This window comes from Lepidothrix coronata, unplaced genomic scaffold (genome assembly GCF_001604755.1).
Source record: "Lepidothrix coronata isolate B3197 unplaced genomic scaffold, Lepidothrix_coronata-1.0 Scaffold250, whole genome shotgun sequence".
In the NCBI taxonomy this organism is placed as follows: domain Eukaryota; kingdom Metazoa; phylum Chordata; class Aves; order Passeriformes; family Pipridae; genus Lepidothrix; species Lepidothrix coronata.
This window is the reverse complement of record NW_016690430.1, coordinates 658,546-680,823: the sequence shown is the minus strand read 5'-3', so window position 1 is coordinate 680,823 and position 22,278 is coordinate 658,546. Positions and strand designations below refer to the sequence as shown.

Below are 22,278 nucleotides of genomic sequence, written 5' to 3'. Positions count from 1 at the left end.
TTTTTAATGGATTTTGACTGGCCTGCATGCTCTTCAGCTATGTACCTTCCCTATCCATTGCAAGACAGTAGAAACATGCACAGCTGCTCTCTGCTGAGTCACGGGACTCACATCACAGCATGGTCAGGTGGGATTGGCAACCCCAACATATATTTTTTAACTCTGCTAATGATTTTTCTGAATATTTAAATACAGTTTTTAGCAATAACTGCATGCTCTTCAGGTTTTGAAGTATGGATCATAAAAGTACTGGAATGTTATATGCTAAAGAAGCCAAAGAAAAAGGGAGCATGCATAGTTTTTAAAAAATAAAAACAACCCTTTTTGATTCAGCCCTTATAAATGTAAATTTTTAATGAAATGTGTTAAGTGATTTATGAAATGATTACTGCCATGACTTCAGCTCCTTGTTGAATAACATTTGAATTATTGCAGTAGCTACTTGTGTAAAAATTACAGTGTTAAACTTTTAAAATTACAATGCACTGTAACGCAAATATCCAAGATGCTACAAACTGCACTGGATTCATTTGGACAGTGCATATCTTGAGTTTTATAAACTGAAAGCAGAGAAAACAGTTTCATAATTGCTAAAATGACAGCAAATAACTCTCCTTAAAGAACTCTCAAAGCAAAACATTTTACAAATCCTCTTTTCTCAAATCTTAAACTCCTTCATAAATAGTGGTTTTTTGGAATGTGTTTCACAATAGTGGTCTGTAAATGAATTGGGGGACTTTTGTGTAAATTAGAAAGACTATGGAGTAGTCAACATAATTTTTATAAAATTCTATATATATTTAACCTAAGGGTTTTTTCATTATAGGCAAACATGCCCTCCATTGATGAGTAAATTGGCAGAGCCTTCAGGAATAGGGACAGCACAGGAGCCAAAGTTATATGAAACTAAGGAGGTCAAATTATCTTAGTAAAACTAGGCATCAAAATTTTGAGGAGATTGACATTTCAGTCCTATAGCAGGATTGAAAGCTGTTTCCTTTAGGCAGAGTTTACTGGCTTCAAAAGGATCACCAAGTAGTTAATTTTGTACCCTTGATTATAGTGCAGTATTATCTACCTATATTATATTGTAGTCTAAATTGCCCAGAGATGCCAAAAGAAATTAAAATTGGTATGTATTCTGAAAATTCTTGGATTTTACTGATTAAATTTTAAACCAAGATATGCTCTAAACATCAAATAAACCTCTAATGAAAGAGATTTTTAAGTAATTTTCTTAATATTATATAAAAATCAAATATCATCACGTCCGAGACTTAAAGTCAGTTTAGAATCACTTTGGAATCATCAATTTTCATTATTTTATATTTTTTCACTCAATTACAGTGCAGCTTTCAAGATTCAAAGGATAAAACCACATGGCTGAATTACTAAAGGCAATTTGTAATGGCTGAATCCCTTTTTTTTTATTGTCACTTGAATCATGAAGCCATTTGTAAAGCTTAAAATTTTAGTAGCCTGCTCTTGCTCTTATTGAAATCTAGAATAGAATCAAATGAGAGCAAGACTAGGTCTTAAGTGAATGCTTTCTTGTAAATGGGCACACTAATATGCTGTTGGTCAAAGCTTGTTTTAATGATCGAAGCTGTTGATAAGAGATGCATTGCTCTGAAAGGACATTATGGAAGCTGATTATACATACATTAACCAAGTATTTGGGTTGGTGATGAAGCATTTTTTCTGTTATATTCTACACAATAATATTGATATTGCTGTTTTCAGAAAAATATAATCCCATTGAGGTAGTCTGATTTTGTGTGTGTGTGTGTGTGTGTGTGATTTTCACAGTATTGCTCAGGCTTCTGCTCTAGTCAAGCATGTTGTTTTGCTGATTCAGGCCTTGAGAATGCTGCATCATAAGCAATCGCTTTCAAATGTTTCCTTATAAAGGAAAATGCGATATCATTGAAGATGCAAAGAAGTATTTATAGGGCATGGTGTGTTCTGGAGGCTGATAATCACATTTATGAGCTGAAAAGAAGATTGTGCTAATCTATCATGAATCTTGAGCTTCCTGTTAGCTTTATTAGTTTCATTGCTAGAAAGAATATCATTAATGTCACCTTATTTAAAATGTATTGGTTCTTTCCTAATTTAGGGTCTTGAAGCAAAGAAGAGGATTTTTATTAACTAATGAGGTTTTTTTTCTTAATAATGCAGTTGTTCGAGATTATTTGAAAAATAGTGAAGGGAATGCTTTATGTGAAAATTATTTAATAGAACTATAGTAGGTTTTTTTGGTTATAAACTGCACTTTTGTCACGTGGTTTTTAGCAGCTATGCTGACAGGACTATTTGCAGCAGAGTTTACATGGAAAGATGCAGTTAAAATTTTGACTGCCTTTTAATTTGCACTCCTAGATTTAGAATTGATGCTTACTATGAACCTTTACCTTGCTGCTGTTAAGTCAGTAATTGATTTAATGATGATGGATCAGGCCATGAATTAGTTTTAATTTCCCTAACTTGAATGTGACAGATAATTATGTTCACAACATTTGGTTTTTATTTAATGAAGAAACTGCCTATAATTTCAATGACAAGTTTCAGACTTCTTATTTCTTGGTATTTCTATGATATATAAAAAGAGAGTTAATTCACAAGTATTTTACCCTTCTTAAAGGAGAGAGAGCCTTATGTGTGGATAATAAGGTGGTGTGCTAATAATGCTTAATGTAGTGTACGTTACTGGGCATTTCGGTTTGTAAATGCAATATAGATCATGAAATTTAAAATATTCTCACAATATGAGATATGCAATATTTTATTCCAGACTTACAGATTTACATGATCAGTAATAAATTATTCCATTTAGAGGCAATATGGCTGTAACTATTTTACATATATAAATTTTGGAAATCATACAGGAAGCGGAGTATGAAAAAATGAAACAAGGTATTTTAACATGTTTACTAAGCAAAAAGCCTAAACTTTGGAAGCATCTAGTTCTCAATGTATTTATCCAAATCTTTTCACATTTGTCAGCATGATTTTCCATGTATGACAGATCATGATATGTAAAAAGGGAAAGAATGGTTTTTAAACTCAAACCTGTGTGCTTGTCAGAAATCTTTTCTATTATGTGACAAGTCCTTTATTTTTGGTCACAGTGCAGTAACAACCTGATGTCTGAGTGACCCTATATTGACTACATTTGCATGTGTGTGCAAAAGTCAGCTTCTTGAAAATTAGCCCTGAAATTATCCATTATCCAACATGACCTTTATTTTAAACTTCATTCATCTCATATAACAGTTGAATATGAGGAAAGAATTGATTACAAAGCTATATTAAGATATACGTGCCATTTACTTAATTTCTGGCAGAGAAAGCCCTTAGCTGCGAATAGATTTTCCTGAAGAGACTGGGTTTTAACTGAAGAGTTGAATAACTAGTTCTAATTTGCAGCAGTGTCTCTGAAGAAGAAGAGACTACATGGAAATGCCTCTTTTCTCAAAAAACAAGTTATTGTTATTATTTGTTGCAAAATCATTCAAATCCTCTGAACAGAAGGGGTTTTTTTATATTCTAAAAATGTCACTATCTTGAAAACTAAATGTGAAATGTATTAAGCATTCTCTCAACAAAATTGTGTAGAAAGGTCTTCATCCTTTCTCTACATGGCCTTCATCCAAAAGTCAAAGGACATGACCATATTGGCTAAACTAAACCCACAGATCTCGTCAGTGACTAAATGCCCTTTTGTTACATCAGTACTTGTACAGTTGATTTAAGTTAGAGGTGCACTCTACATTCCCCCTTGAAATTCCTATGTACTATAGCTACATGGGATAAATCAGAATTATTTCACTGCCATGAATTTTTTAATGTTGCTTTCTGATTACAAGCCTTATTTCACAGTAAAAAAGAATGTATTTTGGATGAAAACAATTAAAGACACAACAGTATTGACAACTGAAAACAAGTTATAAACTCTGTCTGATTATTGCATTTGTTCTGTGCATTATTAGCAGGTTCGTCCTTTCAAAATACACTTTCTTAAAAGGACAAAATTATGGGCAGTCTTGCATGACTGATGAATACTTTGACCTGATCAGAATTTTAATGTACTTGGTAAAAAGTTTCTTTATTTGAGTTGTTCTATGTCACTCTTCAATTCTTGCAGTTTTCAGATCTAGAAGTGCTTTTACTGTAGTAAGGGCTATAGTATTTCACTGTACAAAAAAGTAGTAGAATGACAGAAAAATTTGGGATAAAAGGGACATCAGGAAGTCCTTCAATAAGCACACAAGACTGGAATGCAAAGAAGATATTTTGGATCTGTTAGTTTGTGCTTTATGCAAAAATTAAATTGTGCAGAAAATTGCCATTAAATGCTATTATATTTACAGCTTTTAAATCCAGATAAGGTGTGTGTTAGTGGAGATTTCTGTTAATTCATTTCACTCAGAAAACTAAGAGTCATTTTCAATGTAATCCAGTATAATAGTAAAGAAAATGAAGTAATTTAAGAGTTGGGTACATGTAGACTCTCCCATTTTAATTCTATTGAGAATTCTTCAGAAGTCATGTACGTGGATCAGGTTAGTAGCTAAATTATATTTAAATGTTCCCTATGAGAAGATAAACTGGGAAACGGAAGTATGCAATGTACATGTCGTTACCGTGGATTTACTTTTGGTGATGCGTATTTGTAAGTTTACCATTCTTCAAAAGTCAGACTGGCATGATTTGATTCAGTATCATTTCTTATAGAATATGTATCTAATGAGAAAAATTGTTCTGTGGAACTTTACTTGCAGAAACTAAATGCATCAAGCTCATCAGAAGGCAGCACAGTTGATATTGCTCCTCCTGGAGAGGGCGAGCAAGCAGAAATTGAAAGTGAAGAAGCTCTTGAACCAGAAGCCTGTTTTACAGAAGGTTGTAGAATAACTGTTGACTTCAGAGATGTATTGCTAAAATGACATTATTACTGGCACATTTAAGTTCTTGAGGGTTTCAAGTCTAGTGGGCCTTCTTGACCTCAAAAATCAAAAGAAAATACTTTTAGCCTAGAATGTTGGAAATCAGATGCAAAAACAAGGTTTCCCTAGGCTTTAAGTAACTTTATCTATCTGGCCACTGCATACATTTTGTAATGAAGAAATGTCATTAACATTTCTGCTGTTAAAATGCTTTTCAGTTATTTGAAAAGGCCCTTTAAATTTGGAACAAATAAATTTTTGTGTGACTCCACCAACAGTTGGAACAGTTACATGCCAACAGTCAAAAAAAATCAATGTTTTTTTGATTGACTTTACTCATAATTATGTCTCCTACTGTCTGGTTTATCTCAAGATTAGCTATCTGAATTCAGATATTCAGCATCCTATGTGATGTGATAGCCTATTCAGCATTCCAGTGATTAATTAAAAAAACTATAAAATTAGTTAAAGCTTCTAACAATATTGATATGACAGTAAATATTGACTTTAAAGTAATTGACTTTTGGATCCTAATGTCTCTTAATCTAATGCAGGTTGTGTGCAAAAATTTCCATGTTGTCAAGTAAGTATAGAGGATGGCAAAGGAAAAACTTGGTGGAATCTTAGAAAGACCTGCTACAGCATAGTTGAACACAACTGGTTTGAGACTTTCATTGTATTCATGATTCTCCTCAGCAGTGGAGCACTAGTAAGTAGAACAAAATTGCAGATGCTGATATGTTTAGATATCTCTTTAGGAGCAACAGCAAAAATCAAATTTGCTTCAGAAAGACTTGTTTTCCTTGGAGGTGTATAAAACTCCCTGCATTTTATCATTTCAGGATGGAATGAAACTTGACCCAAACTTGAAAAAGTTTGATAAATTTCACATGCACCTTTCTAGTGCTACTTCTGTCTTACCAGTGTAAAAATAAAACTTATGCAATTTTTATGCAATTTAAGACAGTGTAGCCACTCAGAGTTTAAATTGCCTGCCAATTTTCAGCATGTTTGTCAAGAGATTTGAGTACAAAGGACTGTTAACCGTGAATATATAGCTAAATGAGTGGTTTTAAATCCTTAATTCCTTCTAGGCTCAGCCACTCCTTGAATTTTCCTTATGAAAGACTATACCAAGAAATGGAATAATTAATTCATTCTCTTCCTTTTTTGAAGGCAGGAGCTACGGAAGAGTGCAGCAGCAAATTAAACCTAACAACCACTTTCCAAAGAGATTTACATTACCTGCCTTTCCAGCTTTACTCAAGTTGAACAGTTGCTACAATATAAATGTGCATAGTTGTACATTCTAGCAACTACATTGCCTTTTAATTTGACTTTTAGACATATGTTTGATTGATGGAGGATAGAAATGGAATCCCTCTAGCTGCTTTCTAGAATGCAACAGACATATCTTAGACGTTGTATAAGAAAGGTTTGGGGGTTTTTGTGTGTGTATATGAAAGATTCTTAATACCACAGAGGATAAAAAAATCATGCTGTGAGTTTATTTCTTCATACATTAGTAAAATAAAATATAAATACACATATATATATATATATATATATATATATTCAACTCCATACAGGGAAGAATACATAATGTTGCTCCAACTTGTAATGTGGTTAAAGATGGAAAAGATATAAAATAAGAGGATGAAGAAGAACAATGGGAAAGATTAGCTCTAACCTACTTACTTAATATTATTTATTCCTTAATTTTATAATCCATATTCTGTGAAATAGTAGTAATACCTGGATATATTTTTATAGGCTTTTGAAGATATATATATTGAACAACGCAAAACTATCAAGACCATGCTGGAATATGCTGACAAAGTTTTTACATATATTTTCATTTTGGAAATGCTTTTAAAATGGGTAGCATATGGTTTTCAAATATATTTTACTAATGCTTGGTGCTGGCTGGACTTCCTGATTGTTGATGTAAGTATACAGTCATTAATATCGTAAAATTCACTATAGTAAAGTTTTTGATGTTGTAAAATTCATTACCACTAAGTAATCTTATAAACATGCAAAAATAATTCACATCGTATAGTTATACTGCATTAATAGTAGCCTGCAGTGACCTGGAGGTGTTATTTGAAGTACATTCCTATGCCAAAACAGAAAAGATGCCTGGACGTTCTTGATGGTTAATAATTTCATACTCACGATGTAGCAAGAGATTTTATGAGGAAAAAATTGAGTTTTTAAACATGCTATCTTTGATCATACTACTTTATTCCTTAGCAAATAAGACATTTCATTGTTCAAGTTTCTTCTACAAACACTGCAACTTTTCAAGTGAAACAAAATACATTTGGTCCAGATTTCATCTGAGTTCTCAGAACTTTCTCCCTCAAAACTATCCTGTTATCATTTCTAGCAAAAACAGAAAGGCTGTGGCTATTTGGTCTAAAATTTAATTAGTTTAAATAGGCTGACAATCTGCAATAGTTAAATCAGCTATAACTTGGCAGGGTTTGTGATAAAAGAGAATACAAGGTTTCTTGGCTGCCTTCCCAGCTGTGATAGACTTCTGTGCAAAGGCCTTGCTTATGTTGTCAGAAGGGATCAAAGTTGGTTTTGCTCCCAGAATATTTTGGTTTCTCGCCTTTGCACATTATCTGACCCAGTTCATTGGCTATACGTGTCCTCATTGTGGAACTGAGAGATGGCATCTCAGGGCAGTTGATAGTAATTTCTGTCCATGCTGCCATATTTCTTGAGAAGTTTGCATAAATCCTGGTCACATCAATATTTTTCCCTTATGTATGCAGAAATGTATCAGATTTGCAACTCCCACTAAAAAAAAAATAACTACCTAGATTGGCCCATAACTCAAAATGAAAGACCACCTCTTTTTTCTAATCTGCTCAAGTTAGTTTTGTTGTACAGTTAATATCTAGATCTGTCCTGAAAATCTACTCTACTCATGAATGAATGGTTTTCTCAAGAGGATGTTAATGAAGTAGAGAGATGGTCCTTTACAGGATTATGTTAAGAATGGATTTTTTTAGATAAATTATAACTCATGTTTTAATTATTCTTTTTCTAACTTACACCTAAACAGATTATTCTGAGCCATACTCTGTGGTTTCTTAGTTTAGCCTTAGACTTATAAAATATATCATCGTAATTAAAGCAGCACATATTGCTAACTTTTTACCTGTAACTTATCATTTTATAAACAAAAGCATAACTAAATGAGATTGGAACTTTCTACTTTTAAAGAATTATATTTAATGTTCCATAAAGTGGTAAAAAATGCCTTACTGTGCTTAAGGCTAATTCAGCAATTTCTTTAGCACCATCAGACAGCACTTGGAAGAAATATGTGAGCTCATGTTATCTTCCTATAGAAAAGCAGAGAATTTATGCTGCTTTAACAGACAGTTTAAACAGGTGTGATTCAGTGGCATTCTGCCAGTGAGAACACCAGTGTCTCCTTCCTCATTAGAAGTGACTAAAGTTAATCAAATTGTTTAATTCCATTCTCTAAAATTATTCAGGAGTAAACATTGATAGTCCTTTAGGGCTTTGACCTTTAATATCTCAGATACCTGAGTCCCTCACTGTGAGAAGCAACCATAGTTGCTTTCACTGTCTGTGAACAAATTAGATTTTAATAATTACACTAAGAAATGGTAATTTTCAGCTCTGTCAGTTTACAGCTGTGACTCTTGGTACACCTGCCTACCTCAGTTTAAGACTTTATCATGCCATCTCTCTGCTCCACTCTTCTGCCTGATGCAACAATGTCTGTAGCAAGGAGCAGATATTTCGATGGAGTGGCTTATGTACCCAAAATTACAACCTGGTAAATTAGATCAAACACATTTATCAGTGGTTTCAGCAAATAGACTGAATTTTATATGCAGACAGCTGTGAATAAGGCTGATACTCACTTTTTTGGAGGGAGGCTAATTCTGGCAGAGATATCCAGTAAAGGTTTGAGACAACAATGTCTTAACCCAACACAACTAGATTGTATGGAACATGTCATCCTGTACTTTGGTTTTTGCTTTTACTCCTCTTTCCACAGCCATCTCTCATGAGTTTATTTTGTCTAGGTTTTAAGGTACAGCTGTAATGATTCTAAGTTGTCTTTGCCACATACCAAGCTAGGAACTAACTAGGACATCAGGAAAGACAACAGGGAATACCCAATCAGTTTTTCAGTTATTACATTTGTTTGTAAACTACTGTTGTGTAGTTTTCTGCTATGATATGTAATCTTAGATAATCTTTAATTGATAACATTTTATGCTATATATTTTTTAACTTTATGAGTTGGTCCTATAGTTTGGTAGAGACACTTTATTTTTAAATTATTTTGTTAATAAATCATACATGCATGAAATGGAAATAAGTAACATTTAAAAAAAATCATGTATTTGCCAAATACTGTGGGACAATAATGGGGCTGTAAGTGGAATGAAATATTTGACCACCCTGAAATTGCTAGCACCTGATGGTGCTAGTGAGTACAGGTTTTGAACAATTAAATGTAGAATCCTCCAACAGGGCTTGTGTCATAGTACATTAAAAAATGGTCATATTGATGGCCTGTTTAATATTTCTTTCATATAGCTAAAAATGTTTCATCCTTTTTGTGAAACAATTAAAGTAATTTAATTAAACCATGCTTTCAACCCTTTTATTAGCTTTCCAGAATAATTAACTCAGCAGCAACATTCTGGAAAATATCAAGGTCACATTATACTACTGTACTAAATGCCATGCGCATAGAGTAAGAGGCAAGTCATGCTGTGACAATTTCATAATAAAACTAATAGAAAATAAGAATATTGATGTTCTGGGAAACCAGATATATAAAGAAATGTCACTTTTTCTTTCTAGCCAGTCTCATATTTCATTACATGCATCCTAACATGTATGCTATCTGGCTTGGAAAATCCAGAAAATAATGAAATTAATTAATTAATTCAAAGGGATATTCAGATGACATAGACATAAACCCCAACACTGTTGTTCAGTGAGTGACAGAACAGAATCATAACTTGAAATTATGCATCTAAACAAAATAAATTTTGATTACTTGCCAGTAAAACAAGTTAAATTAGGAGTTATTCATGAAGTACATATATACATATATGTATCCTATGAAGTACATATATATATGTATCCTATAGCCCCCCCTATCATAATTAGCCCCCTCCCCAAGTAGCACAGAATTCCTATGGATGAAACTTTTAGGCCTAAATAGAAATAAAGTTCAGGTGAAGCTGTGTGAACAATGATCTGGCTCAGATGACAACCCTGACTGAAGATTCTGAGCAGGGCGAATTGTGACTGCCAAGTTTCTACGTTAGAAGACAAACAAAAATAAGGACATACAACCCCACTGTTTTAGGAGGCAAATGTAGAAAATCTTTCCACTATTTTGAGTTCTTTTTCATTTCTTAAAATTACTGCATCTGCATGCATTCTTATCTCAAAATAAAGAAATTAATTATCAGTGTATAGAGACATTTATTTTCTCACCTACTAGCAACAAAACGAGTGGAACGGATGAGAGAAAACCAAGCTAAGAAGACTAAGAACACCAGAGCAGTACAGAACAGCTGTATATCCAATAGAATTCTAAGCAGATCTTTGCTTCTCCTATGAACTGTCCTTCAGAGGGAAACGTTGTTTCCAACAGATGAAGTATTTCTCTGAGAAACAATTTCAGGTTTATGGTGTAATAGCATTAGCACCATGATAAGAAAGCTGCCAATAGTTTGAAATAGAAAGCACAAACAAGACCTTACAATCAGAACCTGAGAACTGCCAGTGCGCACAGAGCCACTGAGCTTAGAGGAGCTGCCACTATCTAACTAGCTTGGAAGGAGTCTGGTTTGTGAAACACAGCTAAGGCATGGTGCTAGTTTAGGGAGAAAGGTATAAAATTAAGCAGCCATTAATGTGAGTTCAGTTTTAAAGCAGATGTCTTACTCTCCCAGAGGGATTTTTTAAATATTTGTTTCATAATTTAATTTTCATTCGTAAAATGTGCTGTCTTTCCACTAAAGTTTATTGTCATGTCTGGGCATCTTGTTGATGTGAATGAATAAATGAATATTCTATTAAAAATACAGAAAATTCCATGTCTTGTTATCATTGGAATATATTAAAGGTGGCTAAGGATAACAAAGAACTCTTTCACTGCAGAATCACAAGACAAATAAGGTGTACAAATGACAGTTATTAATAACAATTAATGACAAAGTTAATGTAATGGCAGAAACACTAATGTTATCTCTTGTAAGAGAACAGACTTCAGTTACAAACTACAGAAAATGAGTAAGATTTTCTTTCTAATACGCTTATAAATCACAGCAAGTTCCATTTATCCATTACAGCAATAAAATAAACCTTTCCTTTAATAAAAAGAATTACATCCTGGCATATAATCCAGTTGAAATATACAGTGATATGAATTCACTAAAATACTATTTTCTGTTACATTAATATATATAGCAACATAGTTATGAATAGTTATGAATAGTTATGAATAACTGATTTGTATTTGCTCTTGGATTGTCGTTTTGAGACATGATCTTGTAACTCTTGTGTTTGTAAAGTCATCTAATTGTTCCTTATGGATATAAGTAACATAGGATACCCATGTTTCAAATAATGGACAAAATCTTACCACCCTTATCAGTGAATGCCTATTTCTGTACAACATTTGAAGAGCTCTGCACAGAAATGAACATTTGAGGAATTTCCTCAAGGACCGAAATATGTCTATGTTCATTTACGTGTCTTTTGGTGGTAGAACTGAATAAAATATGAGTAAGGTATGATGTACCACTCCTGCCTCCAAAACTGCTCAAAGCAAATTAATTTCTTTCACATTAACACTGTCTAAACCTCAGTTCCATTTGAGACGCAAATTAATTGTGCCTTACTTAATTGGATTGTCTTATAATAAAATCCCAATAACAATCATCAGGATCTTACTACTGTTGTAGATAATAAAGCTCTTACTATGAGATTTATAAGGCTAGTATCTGTTGATATCTATCCCGTAATGTTTTTTTATACAAAATATTTTCCTATATAAAAACAAATAGATTTGTCAGGCAAGTGAGAAAGTACCAACTCTTTCAATACATATTTCAGAAATATCCTGGTTATTGTTGCTATGAACTCTCTGTGTTTGACTTAGAAGTAATATTTATAACAAATATTTTAAATTAACCACTAAAATATTCAGCATATTATTAGTGATTCTGGATATTCAAAAGATTGTCAGTAGTTAATCAAATATTCTAATATATTCAGAATTTTAAATTGTTTGGAAGGTTAAACCTTAATGAAGTTACAGAATGTGTGGCTATTTTGTCTTTATATATTCCTGAAAATCATATCCTTCACCAACACTGTGCTTCCATATGATTGTTAAACATTATTGAACCATAATAGACATTCAATAGCATATATTGCTTTTTCAACCATGCCTTTATGAGACCTCTTGCCTTTCCAGCAAGTATGAAAATTGTGGCATTGTTCAATTTGTCACTGTTGATCTGTTGGGTTTTGTTTTAAATAAACAGTGTAGAAACATTTTTAAAATAATATTGTTTTTGTATTTTATAGGTCTCATTGGTTAGTTTAATAGCCAATGCTCTGGGCTATTCTGAACTTGGTGCCATTAAATCACTACGGACTTTAAGAGCTTTAAGACCTTTAAGAGCCTTGTCACGATTTGAAGGAATGAGGGTGAGATACAACGAATGAGTCTGAACGAATGTATGCATATAAAAATTAATGTGTTAATGGTTCCACTCATGCCTTCTTCAAAGAACTCCAGAATGGGAATACATGCAAAAACGTGGAAAAAGGCCTTCCACCATGTCCTTATAAACAAGACCTGTGTACAGCTCACCTTTGGAGACCAGACCTCGTGCTCATTATATTTGCGTGCTCACTGCTGCAGTTGTCTTATCCCAGCCCACTGACCATTGAAATTTTCATTGATTTGTGGACCTAGAAAAGTAAAAGGACATGACAGATTTTAGAACAAAGGTTGGAGATTTTTTTCCAGTTTAGCTGGGAACTTTTTTTATCAATTTCTGTAGCTAACTTCAGTTAGTTTGTCAGTGGTTCAGGATGGAACAGGATTAGACAGAAAACGAAACAAACCAAAACAAGATTAAGAAGCTGACAAGAGTGACACACCAGAAACTAAAGCCACACTGTGGCTCCCTGTCTACCTGCCTGGGGAAAAAAAAGTCCCACAATAAATGTTATAGTATTAGGGAAAGATTTTCTGAGCAGACACCTGAAATAAGCATAGGGTTGGAAGTACAGAAGGGGAGAGATGGGAAATCGTTTTCTCAGCTAATGTCTTTTTACTTCATTTGAATGCATCTGCTGTACTCTTACATCTCCTCCTAGCAAGCTAAAACTGTCATGTTGAGAAAAAATATTATTTTCATATTCTGCCAATCTGACCAAAAGAGAAAAAAACAAAACAAACAAACAAACTAAAAAAAAAAACCAAACACCAAAAACCCTAAAAAACCTCTATTGTAAGCTGTCTGCTGAAAGTGCAGACTATGCTATTTCCTGGAAAAACAAGGAAAAGTTATTGAGAAATCTCCTTTTAGTTTTTCACCCAAAAGTACTCCAATGCTGCAATACATATTTATAGTCTGGTCATACCTCTGCACTTTCTGAATAAGTAGTGTGTTACATTGTATATGGATACTGAAATACGGTGCTGGCCATATATACCTAAAGTTTCTAAGAATAAAATCATTAGTAATGATAGTTTTACATGCAGACATTTTTATTCAGTCTTCTGCATCATCATTTTTTAAGCTTTTTCTGGTTTATTTGCTATTTATTTTTATTTATAGATTTTGATTTATATTGTTGGAATTTAACATTTATTTCTCTCTTTTTCTCTAGAGCACACAAATTCTCAGAATCCATCTTGCTACTAACAGGTTTTCTTTCGCTTTTTGATTTTTTTTCAGACTTTTGCATTGTCTTTTGTTTCATGTTATTTTATTTCTTGCTTTTTGCAATCTCATTAGCATTTTATTAAACCTTAATTAATGTTTCCTCCATAAATCTTAATGTAGTATTTCAAATGCTCATCCCATATTAATACTTTTTAAACATTTTTAAAGTGTTTTAAATTTTTTTTTTCTCTTCATTAACTAAGTGGCTATTTTGTCTAATTTGTACACTAGGTGGTTGTAAATGCCCTTGTAGGAGCAATCCCTTCTATCATGAATGTATTGCTGGTATGTCTCATATTCTGGCTAATCTTCAGCATCATGGGAGTAAATCTGTTTGCTGGAAAATTTTATCACTGTGTCAACACTACAACTGGTGAGATGTTTGATATCAGTGATGTCAACAATTATACTCAGTGTCAGGAACTCATAAAAAACAATCAAAGTGCCCGATGGAAAAACGTGAAAGTAAACTTTGATAATGTAGGAGCTGGATATCTTGCTCTGCTTCAAGTAGTAAGTAGACTTATGTTTTCTTTTTGCTTCTTTTAAAGAATCTGGAAAAATGACTGTTAAGTAGTGGAATAATTTCTTTGTAGCAGTGATGTGCAGCTCACACAGCTCTATTGCACTGTTTCTTGTAATTTTTGTATTAATGGTAGTAGAGTAGTTTTCCATTCCAAGGCTAGGGAATACAGTCTCATGATGATGATAATAATAATGTGAAAATAGTTTGTGGAAAAGGTATAAGAATCTTTTTAGTGGTGCACAGTATAGAACATCATATTCCTTAATGCTTATTAAAGAGTCATTATAGTATACCAAATAAGCATTATGTTACTTATAGTATTATCCTTGTGAAGTATTAGATGTTATTGTATTGCATGGCATATTCATTCCATTAATTACTGCTACTTATACAAAATCTGTAAATTGTGTTTCCCCTTCAATTCCTTATCCTGTGCACTGTAGTACAGAAATGCCTTTGTTCTAAGTACTGAGCATATTTTATTTACATCAGAGAAGTGAAGACCTTAGCTCTTTACAGGCTCCTTGGCTTAGAATGGAGCTTCTGATAGCTGGGATCGACCCAAAACACAAGCAAGAAAGCATAAAATTATATTTAGATGATTGAACTGTGTAGAATCACTTGTCTATAACCTGACATACAGCTTCACTGAATGAAAACATGTCAGAAATGTCATGAGATTGTTACAGCTCTGATATTCAAGGTTATCTAAGAATTGCATGCTTATCCTTTCTATCTCAGAGCAGGTCAGTATTCCTAGTTGACCTTAATTCCAAAATTAACTACCTGGCTTAAAATGTTTTGCCTCTAAAGGCAATGTGACTCTCATCTGCTGAGTAGTAGTACTGAATGATGACTCTGATTCTCTGACTTCAGATCTCGTTGCTACTCTTGTACTGGAGATTAAGCTGAACTGTCTTATTACCAATACTTGCCTCTGAAGAAGCAAGGAAAACTGCTAATCTCTTGAAGCTCTGTCTCAATTTCATCCATATCACATATCCAGACAGTCTTGGTCTTTAATGACTACTTCAATACTGTGAACTTTTCATTCTTCTCTTTTTTATTTTTTTCTTAGTCCTGATTTTCCAAAATTTTCCATTTCAGATATTCCCTTCTGACCTTTACTTTTCCTGCAGATATTAAGAGATCCTTGAGCATCTTCACCTCTTCATCTGATTGTCCATTAACAGTCTCCCTCTGCTCTTATTCTGCATTTATTGCTCTTATTGAACTCTCCTCCTCTCCTAATATTGCTATGCAAAGTGCGCTGACAATTGTCAACTGAGCCAGAAAGTTCTGTGAAGCCTGACTCCAAGCATACCTTCCCAGTAAACTGCTGTTGCACTACAAGATTCAGGAGGATATGAACACTTCCAGAGTGCAAGTTTTCTGCCATGAAAACTGGCAACTGTACCAAAGTACCAGAGCCACTTCTGGCAAGCACAGATGGAAATATACTCCTTGAGATGGTTCTTCTCCTGAATCTCCTCAGGAGTGATGCTCTTTGTCTGTTCATTTCCCAGGCTTTTTAGTTCTTTTTTCTTTATTGTGAATAAGCATGGAAACTGTGGCTAATAATTGTGCACTCAGACTTCCAGCCAGCATGTCACACCAACCCTTTGGCGTTCCTTAGAAAGTGGACATTCTGCATCCATGAAAATCACCTTCTTAGAGCAATGATGACAGATCTTTTTTACTCTTTATATACACAAAGTCTCTATAGGAACGCAGCCAAGTTCTTATAGATGTTAATTGCAGCTCTTTCACAGTTCACTTTTTGGTCTTCTGTAAAACAAATCTCTCAAGAATCAATGTATATTTTTACTTTGAACAGTCTATTCCTTTTAGCTATGTGGGATTAAAACATTTCTAAAAATACTATGTCAGTTTAGACACAGAAAAAAACATTCAGATGCATGTTGGTATCTGTCCAGAAGCTGTATTGCTGATTTCATCAATTCATGCTGTAAACTTAACAAAATGGCTGCAGCCATGGGTGATTCTAGTGGATTCTACCTAAACATCTCTAGCATTAATGTCTGTCTAAGTCTATCATTCTTCACCTGCAAAATAATCATCTGCAGCTCCAAACACACTGTGGCCTTGCTGAGACCTTCAGAGCCTGGTTTTTAATATTTTTGAAATACCTAAAAAATACATTCTCAAAAAACCTATGAAAAATGTTTTATTATGCCTGTGTTTTTAGTTGTGGTTTATAAATTTAGAATTGATTTTATTAACAGTTATGGTCTAGATAAATAAATAAATAACCTAGTTAATTTGAATTTTTACAGGGAAGATAAGCAACTGTGTTTTATTTCTAGGCTACTTTCAAAGGATGGATGGACATTATGTATGCTGCTGTTGATTCACGAGATGTAAGACTTTAAAGATCATCTGTTGGTTATATTCTGATATAGGGTATAGAATTTAAACAGCTACACACAAAATAGCATGAAAAATTATAATCAGCACCAATACATATTTTTCTGATTCTTAAAATTTTTACTGGAAAGAATTAATCCCACTTCCTTCTGTTTAGGCCAAATAAGCTGAATTAATTTAGGCAGACTTTTTTTTGAAATGCTAATGTTAATGTAAAAGAACAAAGAAGAGTTTTTTTAACTAATTCCTTTGGTAATCATGGTAATGAATTCAGTTAAGATTATATAACGCAGTTATTAAATCTGGCATATATTAATCTTGTTTCATAATTTATGACTGTGCATTTAATTGTTTTCTTTAGGTTGAGCAGTTGTGTTATCTAGATATTTAGGAGCAGTTGGATTTTGAGGTTGAAGATCATCTGTTAAGATTTCTGGAGATTAGAATTGTATCTTGTCTACAAAACCAAAACTATGTCCAACCTGTACAAATACTCATGTTAGTGATATTGTCTCCCAGAGTAAAATATCATGTTTCATTATCTTCAGAATTTCTACATTCCTGCTCATTCCTGCTGTAATGGTGCAAATGTTGAGATGTGGAATCCAGAAAAATCAAGACAATACAAAATCCTCCTTGACACTTGCCTCAATTTAATGGATTTCACAAAACATATATTCACTAGAAATGTATTGAAAGCATCTGTTCTAAGCTGGATGTAAGAATGCTCATGCAAGACCAAAAGAGTTCCAGGGAGATTTAGGCGACAGTAAAATTTACTGATTTTGTTGCATGAAAATATACTGAATATAGTATAAATTATTTAGATTTCTGCTGTTAAAATTTTAAGTACTAATGACTTCTCTAAGTCCCACATTACTTCTTCCTTCTATATGAGGAACTTTTTATATATGTACATACACAAACATATCTGTGGGCACATTTACTTGAAAATTCTATATGAGCAATAATTCTATCAGCTTCCAGTTTTGCAAATATTGATAGGAGTGGACATGTTGGATTTTTTAATAAATTAGTGCAGTTTATAGCTTTTCTAGCTGGGATAGCATATACTTAGTTATAAATTATATACATTGTTTTTTACATCTAGTATTCTCATGGGTAATAAAATTTATAATACTTTTTAGGTAGAAGATCAACCCAAGTATGAGGACAACTTGTATATGTATCTCTATTTTGTCATCTTTATCATATTTGGATCATTTTTTACCTTGAATCTTTTCATTGGTGTCATTATAGACAACTTCAACCAACAAAAAAAGAAGATAAGTATTTAAAATGTTTCCATAGTGCTATAAATTATTAGCTATAATTAATTAATAAGTTATTTATTTAAGGCTAATAAAAATCAAAAGTAATTCCAAGACCCTGGATAAAAATGTCTCTTTTTTAATACTAATCTGTTTTAAAATCTGTGGATGTGATTTTGACCTTTGCATTTTAGCATTTTGACAAATGTAGAGGCACAAGTCATGAGTCAGTTCATAATAGTTTGCAGATTGTGTAAATAGCTAAAATGAACACGAAAAGAGGGAATGTGTATTACTGGTTTGATTAGAAGTAATATTATCTGCCATGAAATAATTTCTTTTTTTCATTAACTTTAAAGAATTAAGATAAATTAATTAATCTTATAAACTATTGATATTTAATGAAGATACAATATGGCACTGTGTTCATACAATGGATAATGGATCTGCAAACTGAATAAAGAGTAGGTTAAAATTACATCCAACAGCCCTTACATGAATAAGCTTATAGATACAAGTTAAAATGTGTACAAAAGAGCTCTGTTTTTCTAACACACTTTTGTGAGAAATGAGATGAAGTCATTAAACACAAATACAAGCTATAATTTCTTATCAATAATAAATGTGTAAGGGGAAGGGTGTTTTTTTCTGTATAGATTTGACACACAAGTATGTTTAAAATAATACTATTGATAATGCATACAATTCTCTTTTAAAGAACTTTAAAAATCTAAAAATACAATTAATCACATTTAAGATGCTTGGAAGCCTCACAATTCTTAGCCTTCAAGTGCCAAAAAGAACTAGAACCTCGAGATCATTCTCAATTTTTGTATGAAAAAGCTGTCTCATATGATTTGCATTTATCCAATCACCAAATAAAAAACAGCAGTACTAAACAGAATATATGATAATAGAAAATTGTGAACTACAGAATTTTTTCCATGTGAAAATATTCTTTAGCTTCCTAAAAGACTCATAAACACACCTGGGGTTACTTTCTGTCAATTATGATGATACTTCAGGCTGTGACAGCCAGTTCAGCAGACAGTGACTTTGACATTGTGCTTCCATCTGACAGTGCAGACTCATCAATAAGCACCATTTACTTATACTGAAATTCAGTCAGTCAGTTGGGCATCTGACTGGCAGCTTTTGCATCTGCAAACAAGAGCTCATTTGAGTTAGTCAAGGGTTCCAGTAGTGGTTTAATTAATAATTTGCTATGGCATGATATGGTTTACTTTTCTTAAGTTCATATCAAAGGTGATTTTTTTTGGTCATTAAAACACACAGATTAGAGACAGACACACTCTCTTGACACACCTTTTGTCTCAAAGTTATGCCACTTATAGACCTGTCTAGCTGTAATCCTAAAAATCTATATAGAATACAGGACATGGAAGACAGTAGTCACTCTTCTATTCCCTAAACATATCCTAACCAGCAAGTTATTTACCATCATCAGTATAGAAACAACCATTTTAGCCATGTCAGACAATGTGAGAGTGAAGACACTGGAAAAACTCTACTGTCAACTGGACAAGGCACTAGTAACGGGGTTTCTCTATGTGTTAGGAATGTATATGGGCATCCACACTAAAAATACCTGAAAAAAACCCCTTTTTTAAAATATAAATAAAATATAAATGATATGGTATATTACAGAGAGACATATCATAGTTAAATGTTTTATGTGTGGACATGATAATAATTAGTTTTGATATTATTTTTTTACTTTGGAGGTCAGGATATATTTATGACAGAAGAACAGAAGAAATATTACAATGCAATGAAAAAACTTGGATCCAAAAAGCCACAGAAACCTATTCCAAGGCCAGTGGTAAGAGCAATTTGATTCATATACTCCTAATATTAAATATTCATTTGGGATTATGATATTGAAAAAGAAAGTTATATGTCTGGCAAGAAAATATTTTTTTTCACTCATTTTCTTGTAAATGTAGAATTTGTCCCCTTTTGATCCATCAGATAGATCATTCATGTTTCATTTAAAAACATTCACTCTGAAGTGTGAACTGTAGGATTTAATGAGGCTAATGTGATAAATTTCAAAATTCCCTGCCAAAGTCCTATAAAATCACAGTTGATTGGATCATCTATTGGTTCTTGTTACCAGGGATAAACTTCATTTTTTGTTTTTTTCTCCTCACAGAGAATTTGTAGGAAATGGGGATGCACTGGCCCCTGCTGCTGAAGACAGAAAGGGCAGTGGTCACCTAATCTGAAAGAAAAAGACAGATGTAGAAAATCTTATGGAATAAAAGAATGCCCTAGGAAGTAAAACATAAACTAGGATAAATTTGTCTCTGAGATAAGACACTACTCTTGTTATTTACTGAACTCCTACAGTGTTTGGAAAAAATAAACTACTTGTTGCACCTTATGCACCAAGCAGTTATAAATAGCCTTTCAAAGGAGAGACATATGGCAATAAACATTGCGCTAAGTACTAGAGAAAAACTAGGATATTGCAGTCATGATGTGTTTGAGACATGTAACTTCAGTGGTCTAATGAACTCACCAAGCACAATTAGTTTAGGGAAGAAAGAGGGCTAGCATTCTAAAGCCAGCTGAGAATAAAGATAAGAAAATTAGTTTCTATTTGGCTGGTACTCTTGCTGGCTATCAAGTTATAACAGCTTTTTTTACACCATTAATATGAATTGTCATTTTTATTACTCTTATTATTGCATTGTTTCCCTTCCTGCTTCTTCAGCCAGCAGTGTTGAACTTCTTGATTCACTCTTAACAGGATGAGACAAAAACCAGCATGAGTTTAGCATATATTAGCATCTATACTGTTTATGGGTCTTGCTCTGCACTCCTAAATCTTGAAGGGAGTTGCTTTCCCATTTGGCATTTGTAAAGCCAAATATTTTCAGAGTATAAACTGTATTGAATCTTTGTTTTTGCAGAACAAATTCCAAGGCATGATCTTCGATTTTGTAACCAAACAAGTATTTGACATCAGCATCATGATACTTATCTGCCTTAACATGGTCACAATGATGGTAGAAACAGATGACCAGAGTAAAGAAATGGAAACAATTCTATCCCGGATTAACCTGGTGTTCATTATCCTTTTCACTGGAGAATTTGTGCTGAAATTGATTTCACTTCGCCATTACTATTTCACTATAGGCTGGAACATTTTTGATTTTGTCGTTGTGATTCTCTCCATAGTAGGTAAGAGCAATTCCCTTTCCAGAAAGAACTAGTGGAAGGAATAGACATTTGTTTCAAGAATGTTATGATACCAAATATGAAATTTTCTCTTTCCTTGTTGACTTACATGTTGATTCAGATCTTCATACTTTTGGGCATACAATATATGAAATGTTGCATATTAAGATTTTTGTCTTTCCCATTAGATTTACTGTCAGTTTCCACATCAAAAGACATAAAGGAACTGTTTGGCACATTAGATTAACATGCACAAATATAAAGAGTAATGTTCAGTGATATTTACAAACTAACCACAGGTTTGCTTTCAGTACCAAAACTGAAAACTATGTGAAAGAGGTGAGATTTTTCATTACTTTTGCTGAGATCTTGGTAAATAGATTTCTGTCAGTTAAAAGCCAATGACTCTCCATGGTGCAAATGAGGCATGTGACAAACCTTTATTCTTAAAGAGTGACATATCTTAGAGAGATTTACTGATACAGCGTAGATCTGTTAAAAAATCGCCGATCTGCAAAAATTAAGCCAACATCATCCTTCATAAAAGACAGTGGTTATAGGCTCAGCTTCAAGAATTAACTGTATCTAAGACATAAATTTCCCTTTCCTGGCAGACTTTCTTTTACTTGTTTCTCTTCTCTGAGATAGCAATTCAACACAAGAAAGATGCTTCCACCTTAAACACAGCTTTCAATAAAATGTAATAACTTACATAATGTTTTCCTATAACATAGACTCCTTATACTGATTGTTTTGGAGATAGCAATATATAAATCTTTCTATAGGTAATGAATAAATTTAAAATTGGATTTAATTATTCACTTTTTTTTTTCTCTAGGTATGTTCTTAGCTGAGATGATTGAGAAGTACTTTGTGTCCCCCACACTATTCAGAGTCATCCGACTTGCCAGAATCGGTCGAATCCTGCGCCTCATTAAAGGCGCCAA

General features: G+C 33.1%; 1 protein-coding gene across 1 annotated transcript in view; it reads left to right on the top strand.

Annotated features, from left to right (window-relative positions):
* The window catches only part of LOC108507303 (sodium channel protein type 3 subunit alpha), a 73,767-nt gene that overhangs the window by 48,307 nt on the left and 3,182 nt on the right, over positions 1–22,278 (top strand). Inside the window, exons 20-29 of the mRNA XM_017835160.1 lie at positions 4,785–4,905; positions 5,504–5,658; positions 6,723–6,896; positions 12,567–12,689; positions 14,171–14,452; positions 16,793–16,846; positions 18,002–18,139; positions 19,863–19,967; positions 21,064–21,334; positions 22,170–22,271. Of these exons, the coding sequence (XP_017690649.1) occupies positions 4,785–4,905; positions 5,504–5,658; positions 6,723–6,896; positions 12,567–12,689; positions 14,171–14,452; positions 16,793–16,846; positions 18,002–18,139; positions 19,863–19,967; positions 21,064–21,334; positions 22,170–22,271 (1,525 nt within the window). The remainder of the gene's footprint in view (positions 1–4,784; positions 4,906–5,503; positions 5,659–6,722; positions 6,897–12,566; positions 12,690–14,170; positions 14,453–16,792; positions 16,847–18,001; positions 18,140–19,862; positions 19,968–21,063; positions 21,335–22,169; positions 22,272–22,278) is intronic.